The sequence below is a fragment of the Pan paniscus genome, chromosome 10 (genome assembly GCF_029289425.2).
Source record: "Pan paniscus chromosome 10, NHGRI_mPanPan1-v2.0_pri, whole genome shotgun sequence".
Taxonomy (NCBI): domain Eukaryota; kingdom Metazoa; phylum Chordata; class Mammalia; order Primates; family Hominidae; genus Pan; species Pan paniscus.
In genome coordinates, this window is record NC_073259.2 from 116,686,875 (window position 1) to 116,714,451 (window position 27,577).

Genomic DNA, 27,577 nt, shown 5'->3' on the forward strand with positions numbered 1-27,577 from the left:
AGTGGAATAAAGTGGTCACTGGTGGGGAAGGGGCAGCCCTCCCTTTGGCCCCCCATAGCCTGAACTTTTCCTGGTCACCCAAGGATGTACAAGACCCCCTGTTGTCCAAGAGGCAAAACTGAAGTCAACCTAACAGCCCATGAAAGAGGCTTCCTGGGGGGCCAGGGGCTGAGGGCAGACAGCTGAGGACCAGCCCCCATCCTGCACTGAGGGATGGAGAATTCTGGGAAGGCTGCCTGAAGGAGACAGCCTTGAAACCTTGAAGGATTCCGCTATCGTTTGTCCATCACATATTTATTGCCTGCACTGGACCTGCAGTTGGGATACTGCAGTGAACAAGACAGAGCCCACCCTGGAAAATGGCCACAGGGGAAGGCAAGAGACGATAGCTGGGGGTCACTTGTCACTAGATGGAAGCTCCTTGGTCCACACAGTCCCAAAGAAAGGTCTGCCCTTGGGCCCACGAAACCCATCCCAGCCCTCACAGGCTGAACCTCACCCTGGGTTTTCCCAGAGAGGTGCCCAAGAAGACCCAAGCTGCCCCAAGTCAGAGGAGCAGCAGGAAACAGCCTCAGAAGTCCATCACTCTTCAGTACTCCTCCCTTAGAATGTCCACTTCCTGTTTGGTGACCATGGCAACCAAAAGACAATGGCAGTGCAGTGCGTGTGGGATGGGGGAACTCCATCTTCCTTGGGTACATGGGGAGGAGACTCCAGTGACCAGGAGAAGCGGGGAGAGCCATGGGAGATGTTAGAGGGACCCAGAGAAGATGGGGGACAGGAAAAAGGAGAGAATCTGTCTCAAGTAAATGGCCTCCTGCCTTGGACCTCGGCTGAAATGTGGCTGGGCTTCATCCGTGGAGGGAGGAAAGAGGTGGCTCCACTTGCCCGTCTGCTTGGCCCCAGGCTGCTCTTGTCCTGTTTGGGTGGCCAGAGTTCCTTCCCTGAAGATCCCCATCCCCAGGGGTCTCCGAGGAAGCCCAGAGCTGTGGAATGGGGTCTGGGCACTCAGGGGTGGCCCAGGAGAGACCGTGGAGGTGGGGTCTTGCCAAAACAGATGGCAGAGTGAGCTAAGGGAGGAAGCTGTGCAGGGTGAGGTCATCCCCCTCACGGTCCTCCCTGGGCTCTGGCGTCAGGCCCTGGCTCTTGGCCTTGGACAGGCCCCCATTGGCTGTGGCAGAGGGCCCCTCACCCCCATCAGGCAACAGGGATGAGATGCAGACCATCTCGGTGGGGGAGTAATTACGCACGGGGTACATGTGGCCCTTGCGGGAGAGGCGGACCGCCAGCACCACAGTGCACACGAAGAAGATAGTGGCCACCAGCGCCAAGATTAGGATGGCCAGCAAGCACTGCTTCACAGAGATGCGGTCTGGGGCCCCCACTGGGTAGTTGACGGACAAATTGCTGGCTGCCATGGGAATGCCCTTGTGAGTAACAGAGGACACAGAAAAGGGTATGAACAGACCTCTTTTGGTAGTAGTTTCCATGGAAAGGGCCTCTGTGGCAGTGGGTTCTGTGGACAGGGCCTCCATGGCTGCCAGTGGAGTGGTCTGTGCCTCCGTGGCTGTGGGTTGAGTGGTCTGTGCCTCTGTGTTTGCCAGAGGAGTGGTCTGTGCCTCAGTGGCTTCTGGTGCAGTGGTCTGTGCCTCCATGGCTGTGGTTTGAGTGGTCTGTGCCTCCACGGCTGCTGGTGGAGTGGTCTGTGCTTCCATGGCTGCTGGTGCAGTGGTCTGTGCCTCCATGGCTGCTGGTGCAGTGGTCTGTGCCTCCATGGCTGCTGGTGCAGTGGTCTGTGCCTCCATGCCTGTGGGTTGAGTGGTCTGTGCCTCTGTGGCTGCCAGTGGAGTGGTCTGTGCCTCCATGGCCGTCAGTCGAGTTGTCTGTGCCTCTGTGGCTGCCAGTGGAATGGTCTGTGCCTCCGTGGGCACTGGTTGAGTGGTCTGTGCCTCCGTGGCTGCTGGTTGAGTGGTCTGTATCTCCATAGCTGCTGAATCCGTGGACAGGTTCCCCATGTTGGCCAGCTCCGTGGTCAGCTCTGTGACTGCCCCTCCTGCATCCAGGCCAGTAGAACGCCTTGCAGCAGGCACCACAGTGGTAGACTCAGGGGTTCCAGGCCCAGTCAGAGGAGTGGTGTCAGTGCTGTTCCTCAGTATTTCTGGAGGCTCCGTTTCTGGCAGGGAATCATAATCTAGGTACTCATATTCGGTGGCCTGTCTCCGGTCCCGGGCAAGCAGGGGACCCAAGGCTTTCTCGGCTTCATCTGCCCAGGTGTCCCACAGCTGCAAGCTGTTGCCAGGGCCCAGTAGGATCAGCAGCAGGAGGAGTTGCAGAGGCATGGCACCTAGGAGGAGACAATGGGTGGAGGGATGTCAAGAGAGCTTCACCCTTGGGCTTAGCAAGCACCCTAGACCACCACCCTCTACTGCCACAGCTGGAAGCATGTCTGGTCTGGAGCAGGGACTGGGGACTTAGGCATCCCTGACATGCCTGGGATGGAGAAGATCCTCAGCCAGTAGCAGTTATTATTATTACTAATCAACATGAATAAAGCCATCCAGGAGGGCCCTTTAACTTCTTCTAGATGGTGCATAGAAATTGATTTGCCTCCCTCTCCATTTTGGTTAAGCCACTTTATTTGTGGACAAGACAATCCACTGGGGTGTAGAAAGAATTAGTGCTTCTGCTTCTAGTTCTATTAACTTTTCATGTCACTCCTTTTTTTTTTTTTTTTTTTTTTTAGATGGAGTCTTGCTCTGTCACCCAGGCTGGAGTACAGTGGCGCTATCTCAGCTCACTGCAACCTCCACCTCCCGGGTTCAAGTGATTCTCCTGTCTCAGCCTCCCGAGAAGCTGGGATTACAGGCATGCACCACCACGCCCAGCTAATTTGTGTATTTTTAGTAGAGACGGGGTTTCACTATGTTGGCCAGGCTGGTCTCAAACTCCTGGCCTCAAGTTATCTGCCCACCTTGGCCTTCCACAGTTCTGGGATTAGGCATGAGCCACTGCGCCTGACCTCATGTCACTCCTTCTTAATTTCAAGTATTACATTATTTATAATCTATCATAAGAGTAAAGTAGTACCTGCACAGAATTCATAAATAGATTAATTGACCACTTACGAAGTCCATAAGCAGAAGAGTTTGTAAACCACAGACCTCCCAGATACCGCTGCTTATTGGACCTTTGAGGCCTCTTGGAGTCTGATTCTACCTGCTGCCCCCTCTCCCTGCCCACTGCCATGCCACCTCTATATGTCTGTCTTCCTCCTTCTCCTATCTTGCTTCCACCCTCCATAGCCCTTGCCAGTCCTCAGAGTCTCAGTTTGTCTCATTCCTTCTCAATGTCTTGGCTTGGTCCCATTTGCTTTGGTGGTGTTCTTGCCTGCACAAGGCACAACAGGGATGACGGTGCCTACTTCACAGCCTATTGTGAGGATAAAATGAAGGGATGCATGCAAGACCCTTAGCACTTCGTTTGCTTGACAACCTCTCAGCAAAGATTGGCTGATTTAGTTCTTTCAGTCAACCTGCACTATAAGTCTTCAAGGGCCCAGGGCTACTTAATTACACTCTCCATGGCCAGGAGAAAACTCAAATCTCTTCAGAACAGCCCTGCTCTCAGGAAGCTTATAGTCACTGAGTGTGCCTGTGGGTAGGACCACTGTCTATTCAGAGACTCTACATTGTCCTCCCTACTAGGTAGCCAGAAAAGACAGTGCCTCTTGTTTGGTCATCTCATTGATCTTTCTTCTTGGCATTGTGAACACCTGCGCTTTCTTGTTTTCTTTCTCTCCCCTCATGCTCTCCTTGGCACTGGCTGGTGTTTACAGAATTAAAAATTCTATGCTGAGAATCCTATGGTGAGTGACAGCCACGTTCTGGGGCAGGATTCAGGTATTCCTGCATTCCCTGGATATAACACAACTTTTAGAATAGTGTCTGATGCAGAGTGGGCATTCAAGAATAGCACCTGGACAATTTCCAGTCTCTTCCTTTGTACTTCATTCACATGATTTGGAGGAACGAACAGTTGCTCATCATTCCTCGGGTGACTGTAACTCACTCACGGGCCCCTCACCTTCCAGGTTCAATCTGATCTCTTTCATATGTTAGTTAGAATTATGTTGGTTTCTTTTCTTTTTTTTTTTTCCAAGACAGAGTCTCGCTCTGTTGCCCAGGATGGAGTGCAGTGGCATGACCTTGGCTCACTGCAACCTCCGCCTCCCGGGTTCAAGCAATTCTCCTTCCTCAGCCTCCCAAGTAGCTGGGACTACAGGCGCACACAACTATGCCCAGCTAATTTTTGTATTTTTAGTAGAGACAGGGTTTCGCCATGTTGGTCAGGCTGGTCTCAAACTCCTGACCACAAGCAATCTGCCCACCTCAGCCTCCCAAAGTGCTGGGATTACAGGGCGTGGGCCACCGTGCCAGGCCTATGTTGGTTTCAAATATGCAAATCTGATCATATCTTAAACTAATTTATTTCCATTTATTTATTGACTTACTTATATTAGAGACAGATTCTCACTTTGTCTCCCAGTCTGGAGTGCAGTAGTGCAATTATAGCTCACTGCAGCTTCGACCTCCTAGGCTCAAGTGATTCTCTCACCTCAGCCTCCTGAGTAGTAGGGACTATATGCACATGCCACCACATCTGGTTAATTTTTAATTTTTTTTTTTTTTTTTGTAGAGACGGGGTCTTGCTGTTGTCCAGGCTGGTCTCAAACTCCTGGCCTCAAGCAATCCTCCTGCCTCGGCCTCTCAAAGCACTGAGATTATAGGCATGAGCCACCACACCCAACCCACATCTTAAAATAATTTCTTAGGCCAGGCGCAGTGGCTCACGCCTGTAATGCCAACTGTTTGAGAAGCCAAGGCAGCTGGCTTACCTGATGTCAGGAGTTCAAGACTAGTCCGGCCAACATGGTGAAACCCTGTCTCTACTAAAAATACAAAAATTAGCCGGGCGTGGTGGTGCTCCCTGTAATTCCAGCTATTTGGGAGGCCAAGGCAGGAGAATTGCTTGAACCTGGGAGCCAGAGGTTGCAGTGAGCCAAGATCACACCACTGCACTCCAGTCTGGGAGACAAGAGCAAAACTCTGTCTAAAAAATAAAAAAATACTTTCTTAAACCAAACTTTACGATATTTGCACCAGAGACATCTGGCCCTCACAATTATCCCCATTTTACCAAGGACCACACTGAGGTTAAGAGAAGTGAAGTGACTTGCCCAAAGACACACAGCTGGTGAGAGGTCAAGATCAGATTGAAACCCAGTGAGGTTCAGGAAGGCATGAGGCCGTCAGGAGACACCTGACCTAGTTGAGGAGACAGAAGGCTGGGCTTGTGGACTTGGGTGGGAAAGGGAGGGCAGAGTAAGAAAAAGGAGGAGCTTGAAAGTTATGTCCCCCAGAAAGGCCTGCCACATATTTACTGGGTGCCATGCAGGGCATAGGGTTGAAAGCATAGATGTGGGGTCAGACAAAAAGGATGTTCAAGTCCTAGCTCTGTCCCTTACAAGCTGTATGACCTTGACACAGATGCTTGCCTCCCTGAGCTTCAGTTTTCCCATCTGTAAAATTGGGATAAGAAACAGTGCCCATCTCACAGGGCTGTTGAGAGAGTGCAACAAGGGGATAGATTCAAAAGTTCCAGGCTGGTGGGCATGGTGGCTCATGCCTGTAATCCCAGGACTTTGGGAAGCCAAGGCAGGCAGATCACTTGAGCCCATGAGTTCAAGACCAGCCCGGGCAACATAGTGAGATCCCCATCTCGACACAAATAGAAAAATTAGGCCAGTCACGGTGGCTCACTCCTGTAATCCGAGGACTTTGGGAGGCCAAGGCAGGTGGATTGCTTGAGCTCAGGAGTTCCAGACCAGCCTGGGCAACATGGTGAAACCCTGTCTCTCGTCTCTACAAAATACAAAAAATTAGCCAGGAGTGGTGGTGTGCCCCTGTAGTCCCAGCTACTCAGGAGGCGGAGATGGGAGAATTGCTTGAGCCTGGAGAGATTGAGGCTGCAGTGAGCTGTGATCATGCCACTGCACCCCAGCCTGGGTGACAAAGCAAGACCCTGCCTCAAAAATAAAATAAAAAATTTTTAAATAGAAAAATTAGCCAGGCATGATGATGCACACCTATAGTCTCAGCTACTGGGGAGGCTAATGTGGGAGGATGGCTTAAGCCTGGAAGGTAGAGGCTGCAGTGAGCCGAGATCACACCACTGCACTCCAGCCTGGGCGACAGAGTGAGACCCTGTCTCAAAACAAAACAAGAAAACAAAAGTTCCAAGCTTACGGTAGGTGCTTAATAAATGTAACACACACACACACACACACACACACACACACACACACTTTTGCCTCCCAATTTGCCTTCAGGGCAGCAGAGTTTCTTTGGGGTAGAGTTCTTATCTGGGGGAAGAATCTACGGCCCAACCTTGGCCCCACTTTCCTGGAGGCAGGGACTTTAGGAAGAAGCCATTAGCCTAGAGACATATTTCATACTTATGAGCACACTCACAGCCACCAACCCCCACTTGGGCAGTTCTCTGTTCCTGGAAGGCAAAGCCCTCAGCCACTTCCTGGAAGCAGAGAAGGTGGGGGCAAAGTTGCAAGGCCTGGTCTCCCTGGTTCCCGGGTTGGGGGAGGCATCTTGGTGAGTCAGGGCCGGACTTGCAGCAGCCCGGAGGCTGGGAGAATAACACAGAAACACGGAGGGTGCTGGGGCCCAGTTCTTCAGGTAGGCTGTCACTGTTGCCCACCCTTCCCCTACAGCCATCCCCACAGCCTCCTGCACCCAGAGACAGCTGGGGTGGAGGAGAGGCTGGGGCCTGAATCCCACATTTGCCCCCACTTAGCGGCTGTGTAAACTCGGGCAGGTTGCTTCACCCTCTCTAAGCCTCAGTCCTCATTGTAAAACCGGCAATATTGCTAAAAAAAAAATCATCATGAGAATTGAATGAGTGTATGGAAGGTCCCAGACGCTGGCTTCCAGCCGGGGGTACTTTATCTGGAGGACTCTCTTCGGCGCTGCAGGCAGATGAGCAGAGGAAATGGAGGTCTCAGACTCAGAGGGTATGGAGATGGCGGCCTTTCTACCTCCCCCGTGGGTGTTTGGGCTTTGAGAAAGCAGAGACCTCCGTACCTGTTATGATAAGACCTGGTACATTCGGAAAGCCCAGACCTCCTTTCCTGGGCCCGTCTAAAGCAACCACCTTATCCTACATGTTCCTGGTGTCAGTGCTGAAAGTCCCTCAACCCCAGAAACCCCTCACTCCCAGGCAAACTGGGGGTGGGGGGTTGTTGGTCACCCCAGCCTGGTCCCTGCCATCCCACGGGCTTTAAGACACAGCAGGCTGGAGCCAGGCCACAGCTGAGCAGGCATCAGCCCATCTAACAGAAAGAAAATCTGAGGCTCAGCCAGGCACGGTGCCTCGAGCTTGTACTCCTAGCACTTTGGGAGGCCAAGGCAGGAGGATGACTTGAAGGCAGGGGTTCAAGACCAGCCTGGGCAACATACTGAGACCCATATCTACAAAAAACTTAAAAATTAGCCAGGTATGCTGGTGATGCCTGTAGTCCCAGCTACTCGGGAGGCTGAGGCCAGAGGATGGCTTAAGCCCAGGTCAAGGCTGCAGTGAGCTATGATCGCACCACTGCACTCCAGCCTGGGTGACAGAGTAAGACCCTGTCTCTAAGAAAAAAACATATTTTTTTAATGAAATAAAAGAAAACCCGAGGCTCTGAGAGATCTTGTCTCAGCTGAGGCCACACAGGTAGAAGGGGGAGGAGCTGAGTTTTCTCACTGTGTATGGCAGGTAGCATAATACCTCCTTAATATTTGCTACAGTAAATGTATTATACAACAATAAAAATGACATATGTGGAAGCCCCTCCCGCGGAGGGATGATTTCATCCTCTCACTATCTGGTGACCTCATTCCTCCTCACCCCTGTGTTCACTGGCTCTAACGGTGCCATCATACTGATTAGCAAGCAAGGCCCGGAGCGGCCGGATCACTCCCAGGCCCCACCTTCCACCTCTCCTCTTCCTGGAAGGCCAAAAGACAGTCCCACAGAAGTGGGGCCAGGGCAGGGCTCCGACAGAGGGGTCTCCAGTGACCACGTCCTATTTGTCTCAACACTTGCCTAACAGAGTAGGTCAGAGACTGCTCGTTTGCCTCTTTCACCCTAAAACCAGGCTGCTTCTGGCCCAGGCCCCATCTAGAACCCATATGGGCCCCATCTAGGCTGTGTGGAGGAACAGGCTGCAGGGGGCCCAGACTCCAGCTCCAGAGACCCCGCCGTGTGGCCGCCCTGAGCTGCTCAGGAAAGATCCTCGTGGGGCTCCACGCCGCTAGGAACCTTGCACTGAGAATCCTGAAACTGGTGGTCAGAGCGGGCAGGATCTTGGAATGCTAAAATTCAAAAGACTGAGCATCTCGGGGTTTGGGTCAAGTAGTCACCAAGAGAAGGAAAGACCCCAGATAACTGAGGCACAGGCAGCAGATCTAAGTCTGGGTAGACAGGACAGGCCCTGCCCTGCCCTGCTGTGCCCTGGGAGTCACATCAAACCAGGTCAATCCCCAGCTCTGTCCCTTAGAAGCTGTGTGACCTGGGGCAACTCACCTCACTTCTCTGAGCTGTGGGTTCCTTAGCTGGAATACAAGGACAATGGTAGCACCCGCTTTTTATGGGGTTGTTGTGGGTTGAAGAGGGCCAGGGAAATGCTGAGTCCTCCCAGAAGCCTTTCCAGATTGCCCCAGGCACAATTAGTCACCTCCCGTGTTTAAATCATTTCTGCTGTTCATTTACTTTCTAAAAATGTATTCACATTGACTCCTAAACTTCCAGAAGGCAGGAACCACAGCTGTCTTGCTGATCAGGCCACAGGCCCAGGATTTAGCCGATGGGCAGGCACACACCCCTCGCAACACTTGCCCCAGTGGCTGGCAGCCATTGTGGCTGTCTGCTCTGCTGCCCCCATCAGACCACAAGTTTTTGGAGGGCAGGAGCTCTCCTGGGTCTCCTGGCATCCCCAGGGGCCTCACTAAATGCCTCTGCAGAAGAGGACATGTGACTGAGGCAGGGGAACGTGCACAGAACTGCACAGCACGTGCTGTCTTCACACTTTTCACACCACATTTGCCAGCTGACACTTTCCAACCTCTTTCCATCATCTACCTCAACTCACATCAGGGAGTCTCTGTAGACATTTTTTCCCACTTATCATCGCCCTTATGAAAGGTTTATTTATTTATTTAATTTTAGAGATAGGGTCTTGCTCTGTTGCCCAGGCTCGACTACAGTGGTGCAATCATAGCTCACTGTAGGCTTGAACTCCTGGGCTCAAGCGATCCTCCCAAGTAGCTAGGACTACAGGTGCATGCCACCAGACCCGGCTACTTTTAAATTTTTTGTAGAGATGGGTTTTCACCATGTTGCCCAGGTTGGTCTCAAACTCCTGGGCTCAAGCAATCCATCTGCTTCAGCCTCCCAAAGTGCTGGGATTTATAGGCATGAGCCACGGTGACCAGCCCTCCTCACGAAAAGTTAATAGCACAGATATGCTGTATATCTGTTTAATATTTGGTGGCTTGCAAACTAACTCAGTGTTAGTTGAGATTTTTTTGTTACACCCCCCTCCCCACCCTCCACCCCGCCAAGAACCAAGTTACACCTGTTGGAACCCAAACTTGCTGGCCTGATCCAGAGGCAGTAAGGTACTTGGCACAAATGAATTCAATGAGACCTACATCTGGTTAGTTGAACAACTGTCTTTAAACAGTTTTCTAAACACTCCTGTGTAGACAGACAGATTAACAAACACAGACCCCCAACACACACACACCAGCCATCTTATCTCCTTCTAGACCACTGGCCCCCACTGCCATCTTCCTGTTCAAGTTCAGCAAAGGAAATCGAGACACAGGCCTAGGGTCACCACGAACTCCATGGGCATCCTGCAGCCAGAAGCCATGCCGCCAGAGGCAGCTGCTTCTCCCCTTCAAGCCTCAGTTTTCTCATCTGTAAAAGGGGCACTGTCCACCCTCCAAGGTTCTCGGATGATTGATTCCCCAGCTCCTCTGAATGCCCCACTCTGGGCCCAGCCCAGCAGCCCAGCCCTTCCGCTCTCTGAGGTTTAACTCCCCTGGCTGCTGGCCAAGCCTGCTGAGGGAGGCATCAACCACCTAGAGCACGGCCTCGGAAGAGACTCTGGGGCTGTCTGAGGGCCTGGGAGCCACCTTCTGAGGCCCCGGCCCACTGAGGGGCCTGGCTCTGGGGGCCTCAAAGTCAGAGATGGAAAAAAAAGGAAAACAGAAGAAAGAGGAAAGAGGAAGAGAATTCCAGGCAACAGAAGCCCAGATATCGACAATATGGTGTGTGTGTGTGTGTGTGTGTGTGTGTGTGTGTGTGTACAGCAGGGCACAACTGGCCCCCACCATTTCCTTTTAGTGTCCTGAAAGTATCTCAAATACAAACTAATAAGAGTATTCTAATTTTTTTTTTTTTTTTTTTGAGACGGGGTCTCACTCTGCCACCCAGGTTGGAGTGCAGTGGCACAATCTCGGCTTACTGCGACCTCCCCCTCCCAGGTTCAAGTGATCCTCCCACCTCAGCCTCCCAAGTAGCTGAGACCACAGGCATACACCACTACACCTAGCTAAGTTTCTGTATTTTTGGTAGAGACGAGGTTTCACCATGTTGCCCAGGTTGGTCTAGAACTCCTGAGCTCAGGCCATCCACCTGCCTCGGCCTCCCAAAGGGCTGGGATTACAGGTGTGAGCCACTGCACCCAGCCAAGTATTCTAATTATTATTATTATTATTGTTTTCCCTTTTGCTAACAATAGTATCTTAATTCTAATATTTTAATAGTTTGCCACAGACAAGTGTCATTTCCTCAGTCTTATAAAAAGTGGGAAGAATGCATCTTTCTCTGAAAAGAACTTTTTTATGCGTCCATAACATGCAGCTTCAAGAGAAATCCTGCACTCCCTCTACTTTCTGGAGTCTTCCAGACCTAATCTCAGCTCCGCCCCTAAACAAATCCCTTCACCTCTCCCGACCTCAGTTTCCCATCCAGGAAAGGAGAGGATAAGATCATTTCTAGGGAAACACTCATGGTTTCTCTGATTTTCAAAATCAGAATGCCGCCAAGCCAGACGCTGCAGGCAAACTGGCCAGGGAGGGAAGTAAGTTAATGGGAGGCTGGGGCTGGTGGGTCACACCTGTAATTTCAGCACTTTGGGAGGCCAACGCAAGAGGCTTGAGGCCAGGAGTTTGAGACCAGCCTCGGCATCAAAGTGAGACCCCATCTCTAGGAAAGGTAAAAATATTAGCTGCATGCGGTGATGTGTGCCTGTAGTCCCAGCTACTCAGGAGGCTGAGGTGGGAGGATCACTTGTGCCCAGGAGTTTAAGGCTGCAGTGAGCCATGATTGTGCCACTGCACTCCAGCCTGGGTGACAGAGTAAGACCCTGTCTCAAAAAAAGAAGGAAAAAAAAAGTTGGCAGGAGCAGGATTCAGAAGAGTCACAGAATAAGGCCACAGACTCCAGGAAGACTTTAGTCTTGAGTCGGAGGAGCCTCAGTTTGCCCTCCCCAGGGGCTGCAGCTCAAGAAGGGCCTGGCGGTCCTACCCGGGCCTGCCAGCAGCTATAAGGCAGGCCCTTGGCCCATGGGGACCTCCAGCCACTCCCTGGGGTTTTGCAAGCCAGCACTTACCACCGTGCTCAGCAGAGCATGGGACAGCTGCCTCGTGGGCCCAGAAGAAGTGGCTTCTCTGCTTTAGTGACAAGGTCCCAGCCCACGCTGCCAGGCACTGCTGTGGCACCCCCTGCGGCAGTCCCGGATCCGAGCAACCCCCAGTGGCTGTGTGTGGAAGGAGGAAGCGAGAATGTGGTTACTTAGGCAGGGCCATGTGACAGCCCACACCCCATTGTTTGTGACAGCTTTGGTGACAACATTGATAAAGACAGGGTGGGTAGTGGGGCACCTCCTAGGTCTGACACTGTTCTTGGGTTCCCATAACTGTGAAAACACTAAGAACCAAGTAGAAGCTTTCTGGGGAGAAGTTCTTCGGTTTTGGGTGGGGCCCAAACTGAGAAAGGCCACAGCATTACTTCAGCAGCAATGGACAGTCGGGGCCAGAGGGAGCCCCCATGAAGGACAGGAGTGACCAGAGAAAAAGGAGAATGGTCTTGCTTCTTGCCCAAGATTGGTGGGGCGTGGGGAGGGGTGGGAGGTGGTCAGGGGGCAAAAAACACAAAATATGAATCTTCAAAGGGTTTGCAAATATGGTGTATTTCTTCTCGCAGGACTCAAAACACTCTCTGTAGATGCACAGCACAGGCCCTTTTAGCTGCAACCAAGAGCCTCTCTAGGGAGCTGGACTACAGATACCACAAGGGCAAGGCCTGCTTATCTTATTTCTTCATCCTAAATTTGTTCATTTGACCAACTCTGGCACTCCAGACTGCATGCCCTGAGGTCTAAAGGCCAGCAATTCTGGGCTGTGGCCCTCTGGTAGCCCCCCATCCAATGGGGAGGCCAGCGAGTAAACAATTCGGTGGAACATCATGCCACAATGACACAGCGCAGTGAGTGCCATCCTGCGGTGAGCAAGGGAGGGGCCTCTCCTTCCATCCTGGGTGGGGGAGGGAGGTTAACAGGAGGAGCTTCCAAGAAGTGGCACTTGAGATGACAAGCCAGGTGGGCATCCCAGGCAGAGAGCACAGCAGAGGCAAAGACTGGGAGGCCTAAGAATACCCAGACACTTCCAGAAGGGAGGGAATAGGGGGGTCTCCCAGGATCTGCCCTGCAGCTTTGCACCAGGCAAGGGCTCAGGACATGCACAGAAAGATACTCATATCTTGCCTTGCACAAAGTTGTTTTTTTTTTGAGATGGAGTTTCACTCTTTTTGCCCAGGCTGGAGTGCAATGGCACAATCTCGGCTCACCGCAACCTCCGCCTCCCGGGTTCAAGCTATTCTTCTGCCTCAGCCTCCTGAGTATCTGGGATTACAGGCATGTGCCACCACCCCGGCTAATTTTGTATTTATAGTAGAGATGGGGTTTCTCCACGTTTGTCAGGCTGGTTGGTCTTGAACTCTTGACCTCAGGTGATCCACCTGCCTCGGCCTCCCAAAGTGCTGGGATTACAGGCGTGAGCCACCGTGCCCAGCCGCACACAGGTTGTTTTAAAATGAAAACCAGAGACCCAGCAGGTGTTCGCCATGACACAGTCTCAGCCACCTTAAGAAGCTGCAGCTGGAAACAGCCAAAAGCTCACCCTGCCAGCACAGACAGGGAAACTGAAGCCACAAGAGGGGAAGTGAGACCCCTAGAACCCAGGCCCCTCACCCTTCCCTAGCAGGTTTGGAAATAGCCATCCTTCAGGGACAGGGGACTGAGAAACTCTAAACAGACCCAAGACTGCCTGCAGGTCACTCTCTGATTAGCGGAGGTGAGTGGTTGCAAGCTGTCTGTCACATCCAGCCTGCCACGTGGTTTTGTGCAGCTTGTGAGCTAAGAATGGTGGTTACATTTTTAAGTGGTTGGAAAATGTTTTGTGATGCATAAAAACTGTGAAATTCGAGATTCCGTTTTCATAAAGTTTTCTTGGGACACAGCCACACTAATTGGTGTAAACATATTGTCTCTGGCTGCTTTCACGTTGCAGCGGCAGAGTTGAATAGTTTCATCACCTGCAAAGCCTCACAACACAAACGCTTAACGTTTCCTGAGCCTGTGGTCAATGCCAGACCCTGTGGTAGGTGCTTTGCATACATCAGCTCATATAATCCTCGAAGCTGCCTTTAGAAATGAGGAAACTGAAGCTGAGAGGGAGAATGTGCCTTGCTTAAGGGCACACAGAGTAATGGCAGAGCCAGGACTCAAGTCCAGGCACATGGAATAATGTTCTTGATCTTAACCCCTAGCCTGGGATGGTGCAGGCTGAACGGTGAGCTCCAGCACATCAGCAATTACTATATGTAAGGAAAAAGGAGTAGCTTAGCAGCAGGTAAGCTATTTCTTCTGTGTGTGTGTAATAGGGTCTTGCTCTGTGGCCTAATCTGGAGTGCAGTGGCGTGGTCATAGCTCACTGCAGCCTCAAACTCCTGGTCTCAAGCAAGCAATCCTCCTGCCTCAGCCTCCCCAATAGCTGTTACAGGAGCACACCACCACGCCCAGCTCCAAGTAATCTATTTCAAGGTGAGACTTGAGCAGTGAAATTTCCTTCTCAGAGGAGCAAATATTGCTAAGATAAATCTGGTGTATGTCGTCTGTGTGAAGACCATAAAACCACACTTCACCGCACCTGACATCTGTGAGAGTCAAAGACTCAAAGTGAATATGTTTCTGCTTCTAGGAATGAAGCCCAAGAAAAATACTCCAAGTTGCCTTCCAAGATTGAAGCAATGATATCTGAGGTGAGAGAAATATTGGGAAAAAACACAGACTCCCCTACTACAGAAACCTGTCCCTTGATGGAATGTGACGCAGGCATGAAAGTTATATTTATACTGAATGCTTATAAAGCACTCAAGACCTGTTAGGTAGAAAAGAGAGGGCACAGAAGTATATAAACAGCATAATTCAAGTGTGCTTGCATGCTGAGAGGACAGACTGAAAGAAATGCTGACGGTGCCTATCTCTGGGTGGCATAATTATTAATGCCCCTTTCCTTTTAAATATATTTTCTTTTCTGTATTTGTATACAGCAAAAATGTATATAATGATGTCTATTTTACTTTTTTTTCTTTTTTTTTTTTGAGACAGAGTCTCACTCTGTCACCCAGGCTGGAGTGCAGTGGCACGATCTCAGCTCACTGAAACCTCTGCCTCCTGGGTTCAAGTGATTCTCCTGCCTCGGCCTTCCTAGTAGCTGAGATTACAGGTGCTCACTACCATGGCCTGCTAGTTTTTGTATTTTTAGTAGAGACGAGGTTTTGCCATGTTGGCCAGGCTAGTCTCAAGCTCCTGGCCTCAAGTGATCCACCGGCCTCCACCTCCCAAGGTGCTGGGATTACAGGCATGAGCCACCATGCCTGGTCTACTAATTTGTTTAATTGTTACAACTGCCTCATGAGGTAGGTACTATTAGTATCCCCATTTTGTAGATTAAAAAAAAATGTTCCAGAGAGGTTAAGAAACTCGCCTAAGGTCACAGAGCTAGTAAGTGGCAAAGCCAGAGTCTGAACCTAGGGTGTCCTATGAAAGAGCCTGCATTCAATCACAATAAATATTGGTTCAATATATAAGTGATTCCAGCTCCTTGCAGACCTTGCCTGCTGTGATTGGTCTAAGAGGACCCAATTCTCCCCACCTCCTCGCAACACCGTGTGAGCCTGCTTGGGGTGTGGAGCAGGAATTGCAATCAGCAAAGCCAGTGGGTGTTAGGTTCCTCTCTACACTGGAGCCCAGTAGTGGGCTAGCCTAGGAAGCAAGAGCTGTTTATGGGTCTTCTGAGAAAAATGTGCTCCTGGTTGTAACTAACTGCCTGCTACTGTTGGAACAGCCCCATGTTAAAGCAAAAACATGGCTCATTGGGCCCCTACTTGGAGCTCTCTTACAAGTGGATCCTGAGCAACTAGAGATTTGGTATTCAAACAAACAACCTATAACCTCTTTATACTTAAATGATCATCCGTGCACTAAATTCAGTCTTCCTTCCATTCGCTGATGGATGAAAATGCCTGCAGCCTCATGGTGGTCCCCAGTCCCCAGAGGCAACACCACAGCCTGTACAGCTGCATGTGTGCAGTGGCCTATTTAATTGCGTTTTGCTTCTTTGTTGTTTCGGGGTGGGGAACTGTTCCCACCAGTGACAAGCACAGCTGTAATAAAGCCTCATATTATAGAGACAAAGAGAGGAAGGCTTGGAGGCTTGGGTGCCAAAAGCCAGCGCAACTTAGCTTCAGCCTGGTATTTACCAAGCTTAGGTTGGTCAACAGTACAGTTATTAAAGAAAATGAAAAATTAAACATTTGTGGAATCCTGAACATATGTGGCTAGGCAAGGACTATAACTGACAGGCCAGGTATAGCCTGAGATTTTATAATCTATGTGTAACTTGTCAGGAACTGTTATCCCTCCCCGACCAGATGCTGGCTTCCTATGCAAACCTGTGTCCGCTTCCCTAAAAATGGGGAAAACAGGGGTGACGTCGCTTATAGAATCCCACCTCCCTTGCCAGTGGTCACTGTCCCTCCAAGGAAACTGAGGCTCCCTGGTGGCGCAGGAGGGCACAGGCGGACCGGAGCCCAGCCAGACTGCAAAGCCCATTAAAAGCCTGTTCCTTCCTCCGAGGAAAGCAAGAGTCTTGCTGGTTGTGCCGCTTGTTTCTCAGGGCAGTGGTCTTTTCAGTTGACTCACAATGGGACCTTTTGTTCGAATGAAAGCAACGGTCTCATGAAATAGAATAAGAACAGAGCTGCTCGCAAGCAAGGCCCAGAAGGGAGGAGGGGAAGTCACACCCAGCTGCCTGCCCTCCCCCGTTCCCCTGCTGCTAGGGGGGCTCACGGGCTACAGCTTGCTGATTTGAATCATCCAAAGGGGAAATGGTCCACTGTGGGCCTGCTCCAGCCAGGATTCAATTCCCTTTCTCAAATGGGAACAGAGCTCTGGGGAGTTCACTTTCGGCCCCAGATTTTCGCTGCCAATCTGGGCGGCACTAGGAACCAATTTCTGGGCTGGAGACTGCAGCATGAAGCCATTCCTCCAGAGTGGAAGAAAACAGGGGGCTCCCCAGCTCACTGGGTCTGCTTGGGCTGGGGGTAGCCAGCGCTGCTGGTCCCAGACCTGGAAGGCCAGAGGGCAAACAAATGTTAGAAATGTACTCCAGACTCCGTGATTCTTCCCCAGAGGGTAGTGGCTGAAGGAATCCATGCCTCTGGCAGACATCCTCAATCACCTGGCCTCAAAGACCCCTGGGAAGGGGTCTTTAGGGGAGAAACCTTGGTGTTGTTTGAGGAGGCCAGGGGCCTGGCAATAGGAGTCCTGGGATATTTTGTGGAATTTAAGATCAGAAATAAAGCTGGACCTTAGGCATGGACTCGGGGAGCTACAGGGACCCAGAAGCCCTTTCTTCATCACTGTGTATCTGCTCTGCCTGCGTGGTCCCTGGCTTCCCCAACTCCCAGGCCCCCATAAAGGAAAACCCAGATCTGATGCCACTGATGGTGTCTCCAAGGGGCTCATAGGTCACCTGGAGTTGACTGTGCTCTGGGACAGTCTTATTCTGTGAGCAAAGTACTGCTGGGCGGATAATGCAATATGTGCTCCCATCCCAGATAATGTCTACAAAGTACTGATTGGCACATCATGCCAGATTCTGGGGATCCCGGTGAAGGAAACCAGTGCCTGTCCTGATGCGGCTTATATTCAATTCAGGGAAGACAGTCAAAACTCCAATGAGATGATAGATCAGCTATCAGTGCTACTAAGGTGCTACGGGCACTATTTACATATGGGGGTCAGGTGAAGTGCTGGGAAGGGCAGACACTGGAGGTGGGGAAAGGATGGGCACTCCCGAGAGAACAGCACATGCGAAGCTCAGGGGTAGAAGACCTCCTGAACACAAGAGAACATCAGGAGAGGATGAGGGGCGGCAGGGCAGGCAACACGGGGCCTCCTAAGCCAGTGGTGAGGATTTAGTTTTTATTCTGAGTGGGATGGGAAACCATGGAGGGTTTGAAGCCTTAGATACAGGCGTCAATGAGCTTTTTCTTAAAGGGCTACACAGTAAATATTTTAGGCTTTGTGGCCATACGATCTCTGTTGCAGCTACTCAACTCTTCAAGTATAGAGCAAAAGCAGCCACAGACAAGGCACAGTGTGTTCCAATAAGCTTTACTGATGGACACTGAAATTTGAATTTCATATCATTTTTACTTGTCACTAAATATTGTTTTTTCCCCCAACCATTTAAAAATGTAAAAAACCTTCTTAGCTTGTGGGCTACACAGAAGCTTCCGGCAGGTTGGAGTTAGCCCATGGGCCTTAGCATGTCTTCCCCCACCTTAATACCTGAAAAGGTGACTATGGCTGCAGCTCTGAGAACAGATTCAAGTGGGTGGGGGAAGCTGGGTTAGGAAGCTGTGACTGTTAACCTTGTCAACTTGACTGGGCAATGGCATGCCCAAATATCTGGTCACGCGTTACCCTGGGTGTGTCTGTGAGGGTTTTCTGGATGAAATGAACATTTGAATCTGTGGGTTGAGTAAAGCAGGTTGCTCTCTCTGGTGTGGGGGGGTGGATCCATTCAGTTGAGGGCCTGAATAGAACAAAAAGGCTGAGTAATAAGGAATTCCTTGCAGGCGTGTGGCTCATGCCTGTAATTCCAGCACTTTGGGAGGCCGAGGTGGGAGGATCACCTGAGGTCAGGAGTTTAAGACCAGCCTGGCCAACATGGGGAAACCCCATCTCTACTAAAAATACAAAAATTAGCCAGGCGTGGTGGCGCATGCCTGTAGTCCCAGCTACTTGGGAGGCTGAGGCAGGAGAACTGCTTGAACCCAGGGGGTGGAGGCTGCAGTTAGCCAAGATCGTGCCACTGCATTCCAGCCTGGGCGACAGAGTGAGAGACTCCGTCTCAAAAAAAAAAAAAAAAAAAAAAAGGAATTACTCCTGCCTGCCTTCAAGCTGGGACATCAGTTTTTAGCTGCTTTCCAATCTGAACTGAAAAACTCAGCTCTCCTGGGTCTCTCTGGTTTGTTGACTGCAGATCTTGGAGCTTAGCAGCCTCCATAATCATGTGAGTCAATTCCTTAAATACATCCCGATCTCTCTCTCTCTTCCCCCACGCAGACCCTATTGGTTCTCTTCTTCTGGAGAACGCTAATAGAGAGGCTCTGTCCACGCAGAAATGATGGGAGCACAGGCTGGGGGAGTCACCAGGCAGGTGTGAGAAGTAGCTGGGATATGGATGCACTGTGAAACCAGAGCTTGGGTGTGGGATACGCAAGAAGAGATGGGAGTCAAGGAGGCTCAGAGGTGGAAGAGCATGAACTTCCTCCTGTAGACAAAAGGGATAATCACTTGTGTCTCCTTCAGAGACCTTGACAGAAAACATCACTCTAGAAGCAAAACAGGGAACAGGCGGTTGGAGGCAGAGAAACCAGCTACAAGGCTGTTCGGACACTAGACTGGTATCTACATGGGGAGGCACCTGGCAGGTGGCCAGATCCCCAGATGGAATCTCCACCTTGTGGTTTATGAGGCATTCTAGGCCACTGCCTCCTGAAGACACTGCTCAGGGTGGTAAGAACTCATTTTGCATTTGGGGAGCTGTAGGTGGGGATGGTGATAAGCAGCCCAGGATTTTGTTCGCCAAGAGGTATTATTCCAACTTCCACAACCCAAATAGCATCTCTGCACGGAAATGAAGCTGCAACAGCTCCCTGTCATGGATGGGGCACTTCCCAGTTCTCAGACTTCATCACTAGAGCCCCCAAGCTTGGACGTTGTTGCTGAACTCCCTCAAGGCACTAAGCGTTAGCCTGAGCACCTCTCCTGGCTGGACCAGGGGTCACTTGCTCCATTACAGTTCTCTCCAGCCCGGTGACACTCTCACTGTAAATGCAAGTTCTCACTCAGTGAATGCCAAGACGAATGCAACCCTACCTAGTGGGGGAGAGATTAGGAAATGGGTGATGAGAGGCACAGGGCTCTTGGGAAGGGAGCCCTGCTGCTGGGGGCCTGAGAGACACCCAGTGGAGAGGAGCCTGGACAAACTTGGCAACCAGCCCCAACCACGTTCCGCAGCATTTCGGGGGCCAGGCACCCTGTGTGTGATCCCTTTCCACTGTAACCAGGCCTGCTCCCTGCTCTTCCCCTCGGAGACACAGATGACTGCTCCTCTCTGGCAGCCCAAAGCTTTCTCTGCCCCCACAACTGCCTGGGGGCCTTTGAGCCACTTCTCCCCAGTTCTGTTCCAAACCCACCAGGAAGTCCTTCCCCAAAAGTCCACTTACTCTTTGAGATCAGTGTGAGGAAGCTACTCTAAGAACAAAACTAAGCACCCGGTGGTGAGTGCCCAAGCTCAAGTGTGCAGATTTTTTCTGACAGCAGAATAGACCTGTCTACTTGCCTTCCAAGTTGAGTCCTGAAGTGGGTAACTTCCTCCTCTGACTTCTGCCCTCAGGCTCCCTGGGCAACGGCCCTGACGTTGCTTTCTAGCCCCTCACCATGAAGCCTGTTAGGGAGCCGCATGCCTCACCCTCTATCTGCCCCTCACTAAACTCAGGATCCTAAAATCTGCCCTCTTACCCATTTTCGTTCACATGAATTAAACTCCAACTACAATGAATTTGAAGGATCCCATCTGCCTCTCTAAACTCACCCCCCTCCACATTTCAGCCAATCCAACCAACTCAGCAGTCACCTTATCCTCAAGGATCTTGGGATGCGCAGTAATTCCCATCTCCCACCCAGCCCTCCTGACACTCGCCACAGGGGAACTTTCACCCGGCACACCACGGCCAGTGTCGCCTAGCGAACACACCACCACCCCACCCCACACCCCAAAGTTCGAAGTTGAGAATAAGCCATTTGCTGGTGGACTCGGTTCCCGCAGGAGGGATGAGGTCAGCTGCCATCTGCACATCAGCTGCCTAGGACTTAACATTTCACACGTCACGTTTCAAATAGAGGCAGCAGCTGCAGCTGAGATGAAGCATATCAAAGTATACTTAGCCCTTACTATATTGGAAGAAAACGTATTTCCCAGTTCCGATGACCTTCGTTTTCTGCCATATTAAAGTCTTACGTAATTTAATTTTTATATAGCCAATCTGTCTTTTCCTTTGTGATGTATTCCATTGCTTTAGGGCTTACATTTTTTCTAGTCTGAAGTGTAGATTAAAAGGGACTTTCTTCTAAATAGAAAAAGAAAAGGTTTTATTTTAACTGTGGACTCCATTAAGAATGTATATTGGTGTCCCTGCTGCCCCCACAGCTAACCAAATGTTGCTGCACCATTTCAAACATCTCCACTGATTTATGCTTATCTTAATAATTATTAACTTATCACTAATACATTAATTTTAATAATGCCTTTCTGGGAATAAATACATTTATAGGAAATTTCTAAATTCAGAAAAATAGGATTAAATAGAAATTACACACAACTTTACCTCCCTATAGCAATAACAACATTTCTGGTATTTATTCTACACATAAGTATACACTGTATATGCATATATCCTTTAAAAAGTTTGTCACAAGCCATCTGTTCGGGGTTGGTTTTACACATCTGTATTAGGAAACCACTTCTCACTAGAAGTTCTGGTCCTGAATGTTCTTATGAGGTCCAATGGACTTCACTTTCTTCCCCATTTTACTTCTGAATGGATAAGCCAACTAACATCATTTACTGCAGAGTGACTCCATGGGGTACAGAGCTGATGAGAATTACTTTGTAAACACACTTTTACTTTTTATGCTGACATCAGCAACACAGTTCACTGTAGGGCTCTTGGCATACACAGAAAAAAGTTGGTAGTGACATCCAGCACCCAGAAATAATATACTTTCATGTTTCAACCTAGGTAGGTATATATTTTAAACCCAAGTTGGAATTGACTTTATTTTACTATTTTTTTAATGTTTCCTATTCAATACTCTTTTTAAATAACTTTAAATAATGGAACAGTATTATAACATATGGATATGACAAGTAACTTACTGACCCCCTTCTGCAGAGTTCATTTTACTCTTCTAATTCCTGAATATACCTCCCACTAGTTCCCTGGGACAAAATTTCCAAAGGTGAGAATCTTGGGTCTTAAGAAAACCTTTAAGGCTTTTGATACACTTGCCAGACTGCCCTCTGGAAAGGCTGTCCACCCCGCACATACCCGCTTCTCGCAGGAGAGGACTGCCACCCCTACATTCTTTGGCAAGGGACTTCTTTTTAACGAATAAAAGAGCACAAAGGGCACTGTCCAGCCTGGACATCAAGGGTTGCCTGTCTGAAGCAGGAAAGGCGTGCCCTTGACGGTGACTCACGTCCGTGACCCACTGCCAGCACTGGGATACTTAATGTGCCCGCAGAAAGAGAAGGGGCCACTTAGAGTTAACAGATTCTTAAGAGCCAACAAAGAGTTTTTCTGGGTGTAGAATACCAAGTACAGCAAGGGAAGTGACCTTGAAAAAAAAAATGGAAGTTCCCCCCAGACGAGGTCTGGCTGGCTGTCTGGGGCCAGCATGCTGACCTTCAGGTCTTCTGGCAAAGAATCAAGGTGGCCCGAGTGAGAAAACAAGTTAGTCATAAACAGACCACCATGCGTCTCCTGGCTGACTGCGGGCACCTCGGGTCTACAGAGAGCCCTGCCAACTTCTACTTCCTGCAGCCACGAGTGGACCAAGAACATGGCAGCCATTCTTCTCATAGACTAAAGCAACTTTAAGATAAGGCATTTGAGGAAGGGGAGCTTTATGCTGACCATTCATCATATTCAGAAAAAGCAAACAGTGGGAAATTCTTCGCTACAATCACTGAAATGTCACGAGACAATGTCATAGTGCGAAAGGGAAGCCCTGCAATTCAACTGACCCTGGAAGCCTGCTGGAATAAAAGTCACAGCTGAGCCAAGAGAATTTTGCTTCTATTGAAGAAAAAGTGCTTTCAAAGACTCTGTCAGAAAATCAACTCATAATAGTAACAGTAGCGGCCATGCAGCGAGGGTTGTTTGTGTGGCCACACAGGTATTCCTCTCATCTGAACTACATGGAATTATCATCCTCCTTTCAAGAAAAGGGACTCAGAAGGATTAGGAACCCCATCCCAGGACACACCGCTGGCAAAGGTCTGAGGCAGGATCCAAAGGCTCAGGTCTGCTGGAAGCCAAAACACAGTGCTTGACTGGCTTGGAGACCTCACTTGTACTTGAACTGAGCCACCCACACGCACTTCCCCTGTACTTACCCCCGGAGAGGAGTATGGCACCGTGCTCGTCCACCAAAGTCAGAGAAGCTATGTCAGGCAGAGAGGTGGGGGCTGCCTCACAGACAGCCAAGGCGTGAAATAAACACAAACACCATTTTGTAATCAATGATTTTTATCTCTGAAAATGGAAGCAAGTGTTTTGACAGAACACTATGGCCACTCTATAAGAGCCGACCTAGGAGTAATTCACTGTCCTCTTCTGGGATGTCACGGCTTAAAAAAAAAAAAAAAAGACAAAACAGGAAAATAATCCACAATGCTTTGGGCACCTACTCTGAGCTTGGCTGGGCATCCATTCATTAAATAAGTCATAAGCTACAAACTAAGACCAGGGTAACTTTCCCTTGCCCTCCTGCTTCTCTTTGAACCACATGCCCTACGGTGTTTCACCACCATCAACAACTTTACTTCATTAATTCGATATCAGAACCTTAAAACACTTCTGAATCTTAGACAAAAGGTCCTCAGCAGATTACATTGATAAAGAAACAAATACAGATTTGAATATAAGTCATTGCCATTATTGTTTTCTTTACATCTCATGATCCACTTCAATATTAAACACACACACACACACACAAAACCACATCAAACATTCAGATGCCCTGAAATTGTGGAGACAGCACTCCCAGTATTGGCTGGATAAGAACATGGTCCTTTTTCTACACGGACATTACTCCAAGTTCGGCTGTCACCACACTCTGCCCTCACCCTGGCTCCCTGCATACAGACGTTTCCAGCCAGTCCCATGCCCACACCAGCACGAGCATGTGCAAGAATTCCCTTCGTGGTCCCAATGGCACTACACATTTCACGTTCAATCACAGACAGCCCTTCCAAAACAGAGGCTCCTTAAATCTTGTTTCCCAAGCATGCACTATAAGAAACTGGAAATGGGGCAAAGTTCCAGCTAACCGAGGAATGAACAGGCGACCAGAGCTCAGTCTCTGGCCCCCTCCGAGTCCGGGGAGCCTCTGTGCTTTGACGCAGCCTTGGTGCGAGATGGAGAGGCAGGGCAGGTTAGTTGTGCGGAGGGACATGTTTGTATGCATTAAAGCTACAGCAGAGGTCTGCGCTCCTGTTTCTGCTTCACTCTCTATCATTCTCCTCAGTCTCAATACTCATTTAATCGCACCCTCTGGCCTTGTCTTAGCTTAATGTGGTTAGAGCTAAAAGGCAGGAAGGAAAGAAGGAATGGCTGGGGGAGCCCTGAGAGAGGTCGCAGCACATGTGAGGAAGAGGGTAGAGCAGGAGCTTTGTTGGTGGAAGGAGAGCCACTTCCTCCTCCAACACAGCATGGGGACAGCACAGGGAAACAGGATCACCCAGGGCAAATACCCCTCTCCACATGCCCACATTTTTAGTCCCCACCACTGTACTCAAGAGCTGGGCAAGCTGCTGAAAAGGGCAAGAAGGAACACTCAGCAGTACACGTCTTCCTGTCCTGGGCACCCTTGTCAAGTATTGACCAAAACCTGAAACACGATGTTTAAAGTGATGAATGCAATATGATCCTAGGTGTGTAACAAACTGCAGAAACACATGCTAGTTTGGGTTAGATTATAATCATCTGAAGCACAGGATAACCGAGAAGCAAAATTCCATTCTGGTACAAACACCCAATTTCTAGAAAAGAGAAAGGAAAGGAAGAAATACGACGTGAGCTTTTTTGATCAGAAGACTCCATGAAATGAGAGCGGTGGTAATATGAATCCACGTGATTTTTCAAGTCTTCCTGTTGTACAGTCATCAAAATGACCAGGTTTGTGCTGCAAAGGAGCCAGCACCATGTGGCTACTGCTTTGATTGTTCTCAGATGAATGTTTATACAAAATAATATCTTATCTTCATTTAGTTTATAAACATACACAGTGCTGTCCCTTTCAAATTAAGGAAAAAAAAAAACCACACACAAATACTGCAAAGTAGCAAAATACAAAGGAAAACAAAGCTACTTTTGGTTTTGGCAACATTAAAAAAGAAAGAAATATAAAAAGTAATGTGGCATTGGTCCCTATTCATTAAAAAAAAAGGGTACTTGGGCACGACACAATCAGAATTAGTTTGTTTTCTAAAATTCAGAGTATCTGGGATTTTAAAAGTAGCACTTTTTAAAAAGTTCAACAAGTCACATAACACTTAAAACATCAAAAAAGCTTTCTGATAAAAAGCTCAGCTTTTAAATCACGTTTTGTTTCTGCAAATTTGGGAGACAAATTGAGTTCTTACTGGAATGTGGCCTATCGCTGGTTGACAAATCTGAAATGGAATGTCTCCAAATGGCAGTGCCTCCCTTTCCGCCCTCCCTAGGACCACACCAACAACCAGCTCCCAAGCACAAGTTCTTGCTCCCATTTTTTCTGTAGGGGTGGGGGTGGGACCTTCAGGCTGCTATCTTTGCCATCTGCTGTTCTAACTTGGAAATACGCTCATCTTGATTGCAGATTGTGTCTTTTATAGATTTGATCTCTTTTAAAATCTCATCCAACTTGGCTTCATTTTGCTAAGAAAACAAAAAAAGGAGGCAGTGATTAAAATGCAGTAAACAAAGTTCAACACTGTTCAAAACTTGTAAGATATAAAATGTAGTTTTCTATTTTGCAAACGGCAAGCCATAGTCACCAAGTTGAAAAGAGAAGTCAAAGCCCTAGTATGTCTGGGGCTTTGAATGCAATGAGCACTGGCTGATCTATCTGAGATCCCGTGGCAAAACAACAGTGTGTCACAGTGTCACAGTGCCACTTCTGATCCCGAAGCCTGTGCATTTACTCAAACAAAGGGTCTCCTGGGTCACAGTTAGACTATAAGACAAAACAGGCTCCTTCAACAGTGTCCTACGTCCTAACCACCCCAATCATTCCATCAAGAGTAACTTCTATCTGACCAGAGAGAGGGGTGACTCTCCCAGAGGCTACAGAGCTCCTGCCATCTGTGAGGGAGGCTCCTTCTTGGGAGGGAAACCCTTGCCCTGTGTGTCCACTCCTTCTCTCTTACCCAGGACCTGCTCTCCCGGCAACAGCAGCACTCTCCAGTGGCCGCAGCGAGTCAAAGGCAGGCTTGATTCCCAATTCCCCACCCAAAGGGCTCTTGCCTAAATCCCCCTTGTTGCCAGCCCCACACCGCCAGATCCTTCTGTCGTAGCCACTCAGCTACATCTGAACACGTGCCACTCCCTCCTTCCAGGGACCTCCTCTCCCTGGTGCCTATGACCCCACACTCCCATGATATTTTATTTCTACCCAAATCAGAGAAGGGTTTAACTAGTTTGGCAAAAGACAGGAAAAACCTAAGAGGCTCCTGTTCACACTGAGAGATAGGAGGAAACTGATACCTATCCCAATCATGGTGGTTTGTGGCCACACTTGGCTCCTTTAATGGGGCTAAAGGAGCTTTAACTCCGTTAAAGGAAGCAAGTGTTGCCACAAACCACCACCATCACGTGACCGAGGACCTTCTCCCACTTTTTCATTTACTGAAAACCCCTGAGCACCCATCTGGGACAGTACTCGCCGACGCCCTGGACCACAAGGGCTTTCTAGAGGATAAAGCCTGAACCAGCCAAGCACCCCTACACTCCACTGGTCCTCACCACACTGGCCGTGTCTGTGGTTTTCTTGGGGACGCTGATCAGGTCACACTTCTTGTTTGCAGTGGGCTTGCTATCCAGAATGTTCTTCTTGACCACCTTGAGATCCCTGTTTTTGCCTGGAATGTACCCGTGCTTCAAGGAGATGAGGATTGGGTCTGCATTCTTGCCTTCGAACCACTCTTCTGCCTCCAGCGCGGCCTCTGGCCCCGCTGTGTCAGGATACAGGTCATCTTGGAAAAGGTCAGACTACAAGACACATTTGGCACCCGTGGGTAAGGAAGAAGAAAGGCCTGGGATTTTTGAATTTTATTTTTACATTTGTTTAAAATATGGATTGTCTAGAAAACTCAGCACTCACCTTCCTGGGAACAGTCATAATAATAGGTTCACACTTTCTCTCATGAAGTTTGAAGAATCTTCAGAGGGGAAATAAAGGCAAAGTTGCATTAAGTGAAATATGAGGCTGACTAACAGGATGAATAATTAGTTTTCTACAATGCTGTCTGAAATGTCAAGTGCTTCTTTACCCATCCCCACATCTGATCCACCCCGGGAATAGGCAGAATTTAGTGTTCCCGGTTGACAGATGAGAGAACGGAAGCCGAGAGTCACTATGCTAGGAACTGGCAGACTGGAGACAAGAACCATGAGTAGAGGTCTACGTATGATGATGACAAATGCCAATTATCTGGGGGGCAGACCAACTGTGGTGGAAATAATAGCAACACTGAAACTGACTCACTTGTGAAAAAATTACCATGTCAACATACAGGAGAGAACACACATCTGTTAGATTGTATCTACAACGCGGGTACAAGGTCTTCTGCCAGCTTGAGGTGGTTGAACATGTAAGTATAAATATGACTTTTAGAAAGCAAAAGAAAACAATCCTAGGATTATGATTTTCTCATCCTAGCAAACCACATCGTACATGACACTCAAGAAAAATGTGAAACTATCCAAAATGTGGAAAGAGAATGTAAAGCCACTTGCACTGTAATACTGGAAGAAGGGAGCAAAGAGCTCT

The 27,577-nt window shown here is 49.3% G+C and overlaps 2 protein-coding genes across 7 annotated transcripts in view; both read right to left on the minus strand.

The window, feature by feature from the left end:
- Positions 1-275: 275 nt before the first annotated feature.
- Positions 276-20,126, minus strand: SELPLG (selectin P ligand). 2 transcript variants are annotated; one of them, XM_008957953.5, is made up of 2 exons: positions 11,735-20,126; positions 276-2,344 (listed from the first exon to the last, which is right to left on the minus strand). In XM_008957953.5, exon 2 carries the CDS (start codon positions 2,337-2,339, stop codon positions 1,071-1,073), a length of 1,269 nt encoding a protein of 422 aa, XP_008956201.2. In that variant the 5' UTR covers positions 2,340-2,344; positions 11,735-20,126; the 3' UTR covers positions 276-1,070. The 2 variants fall into 2 exon arrangements, with proteins under 2 accessions (XP_008956201.2, XP_063449697.1); XM_063593627.1 differs by lacking the exon at positions 11,735-20,126 and adding an exon at positions 8,638-8,767.
- A 2,929-nt stretch (positions 20,127-23,055) lies between these two features.
- CORO1C (coronin 1C) overlaps positions 23,056-27,577 on the minus strand; it is an 85,359-nt gene continuing 80,837 nt past the window's right edge. For all 5 annotated transcript variants that reach the window (XM_003832518.4, XM_063593626.1, XM_034934413.3 and 2 more), the window contains 3 exons: positions 26,909-26,966; positions 26,551-26,796; positions 23,056-25,464 (listed from right to left, as the gene is read on the minus strand). In XM_003832518.4, the coding sequence (XP_003832566.1) occupies positions 25,345-25,464; positions 26,551-26,796; positions 26,909-26,966 (424 nt within the window). In that variant the 3' untranslated portion in view covers positions 23,056-25,344. The remainder of the gene's footprint in view (positions 25,465-26,550; positions 26,797-26,908; positions 26,967-27,577) is intronic.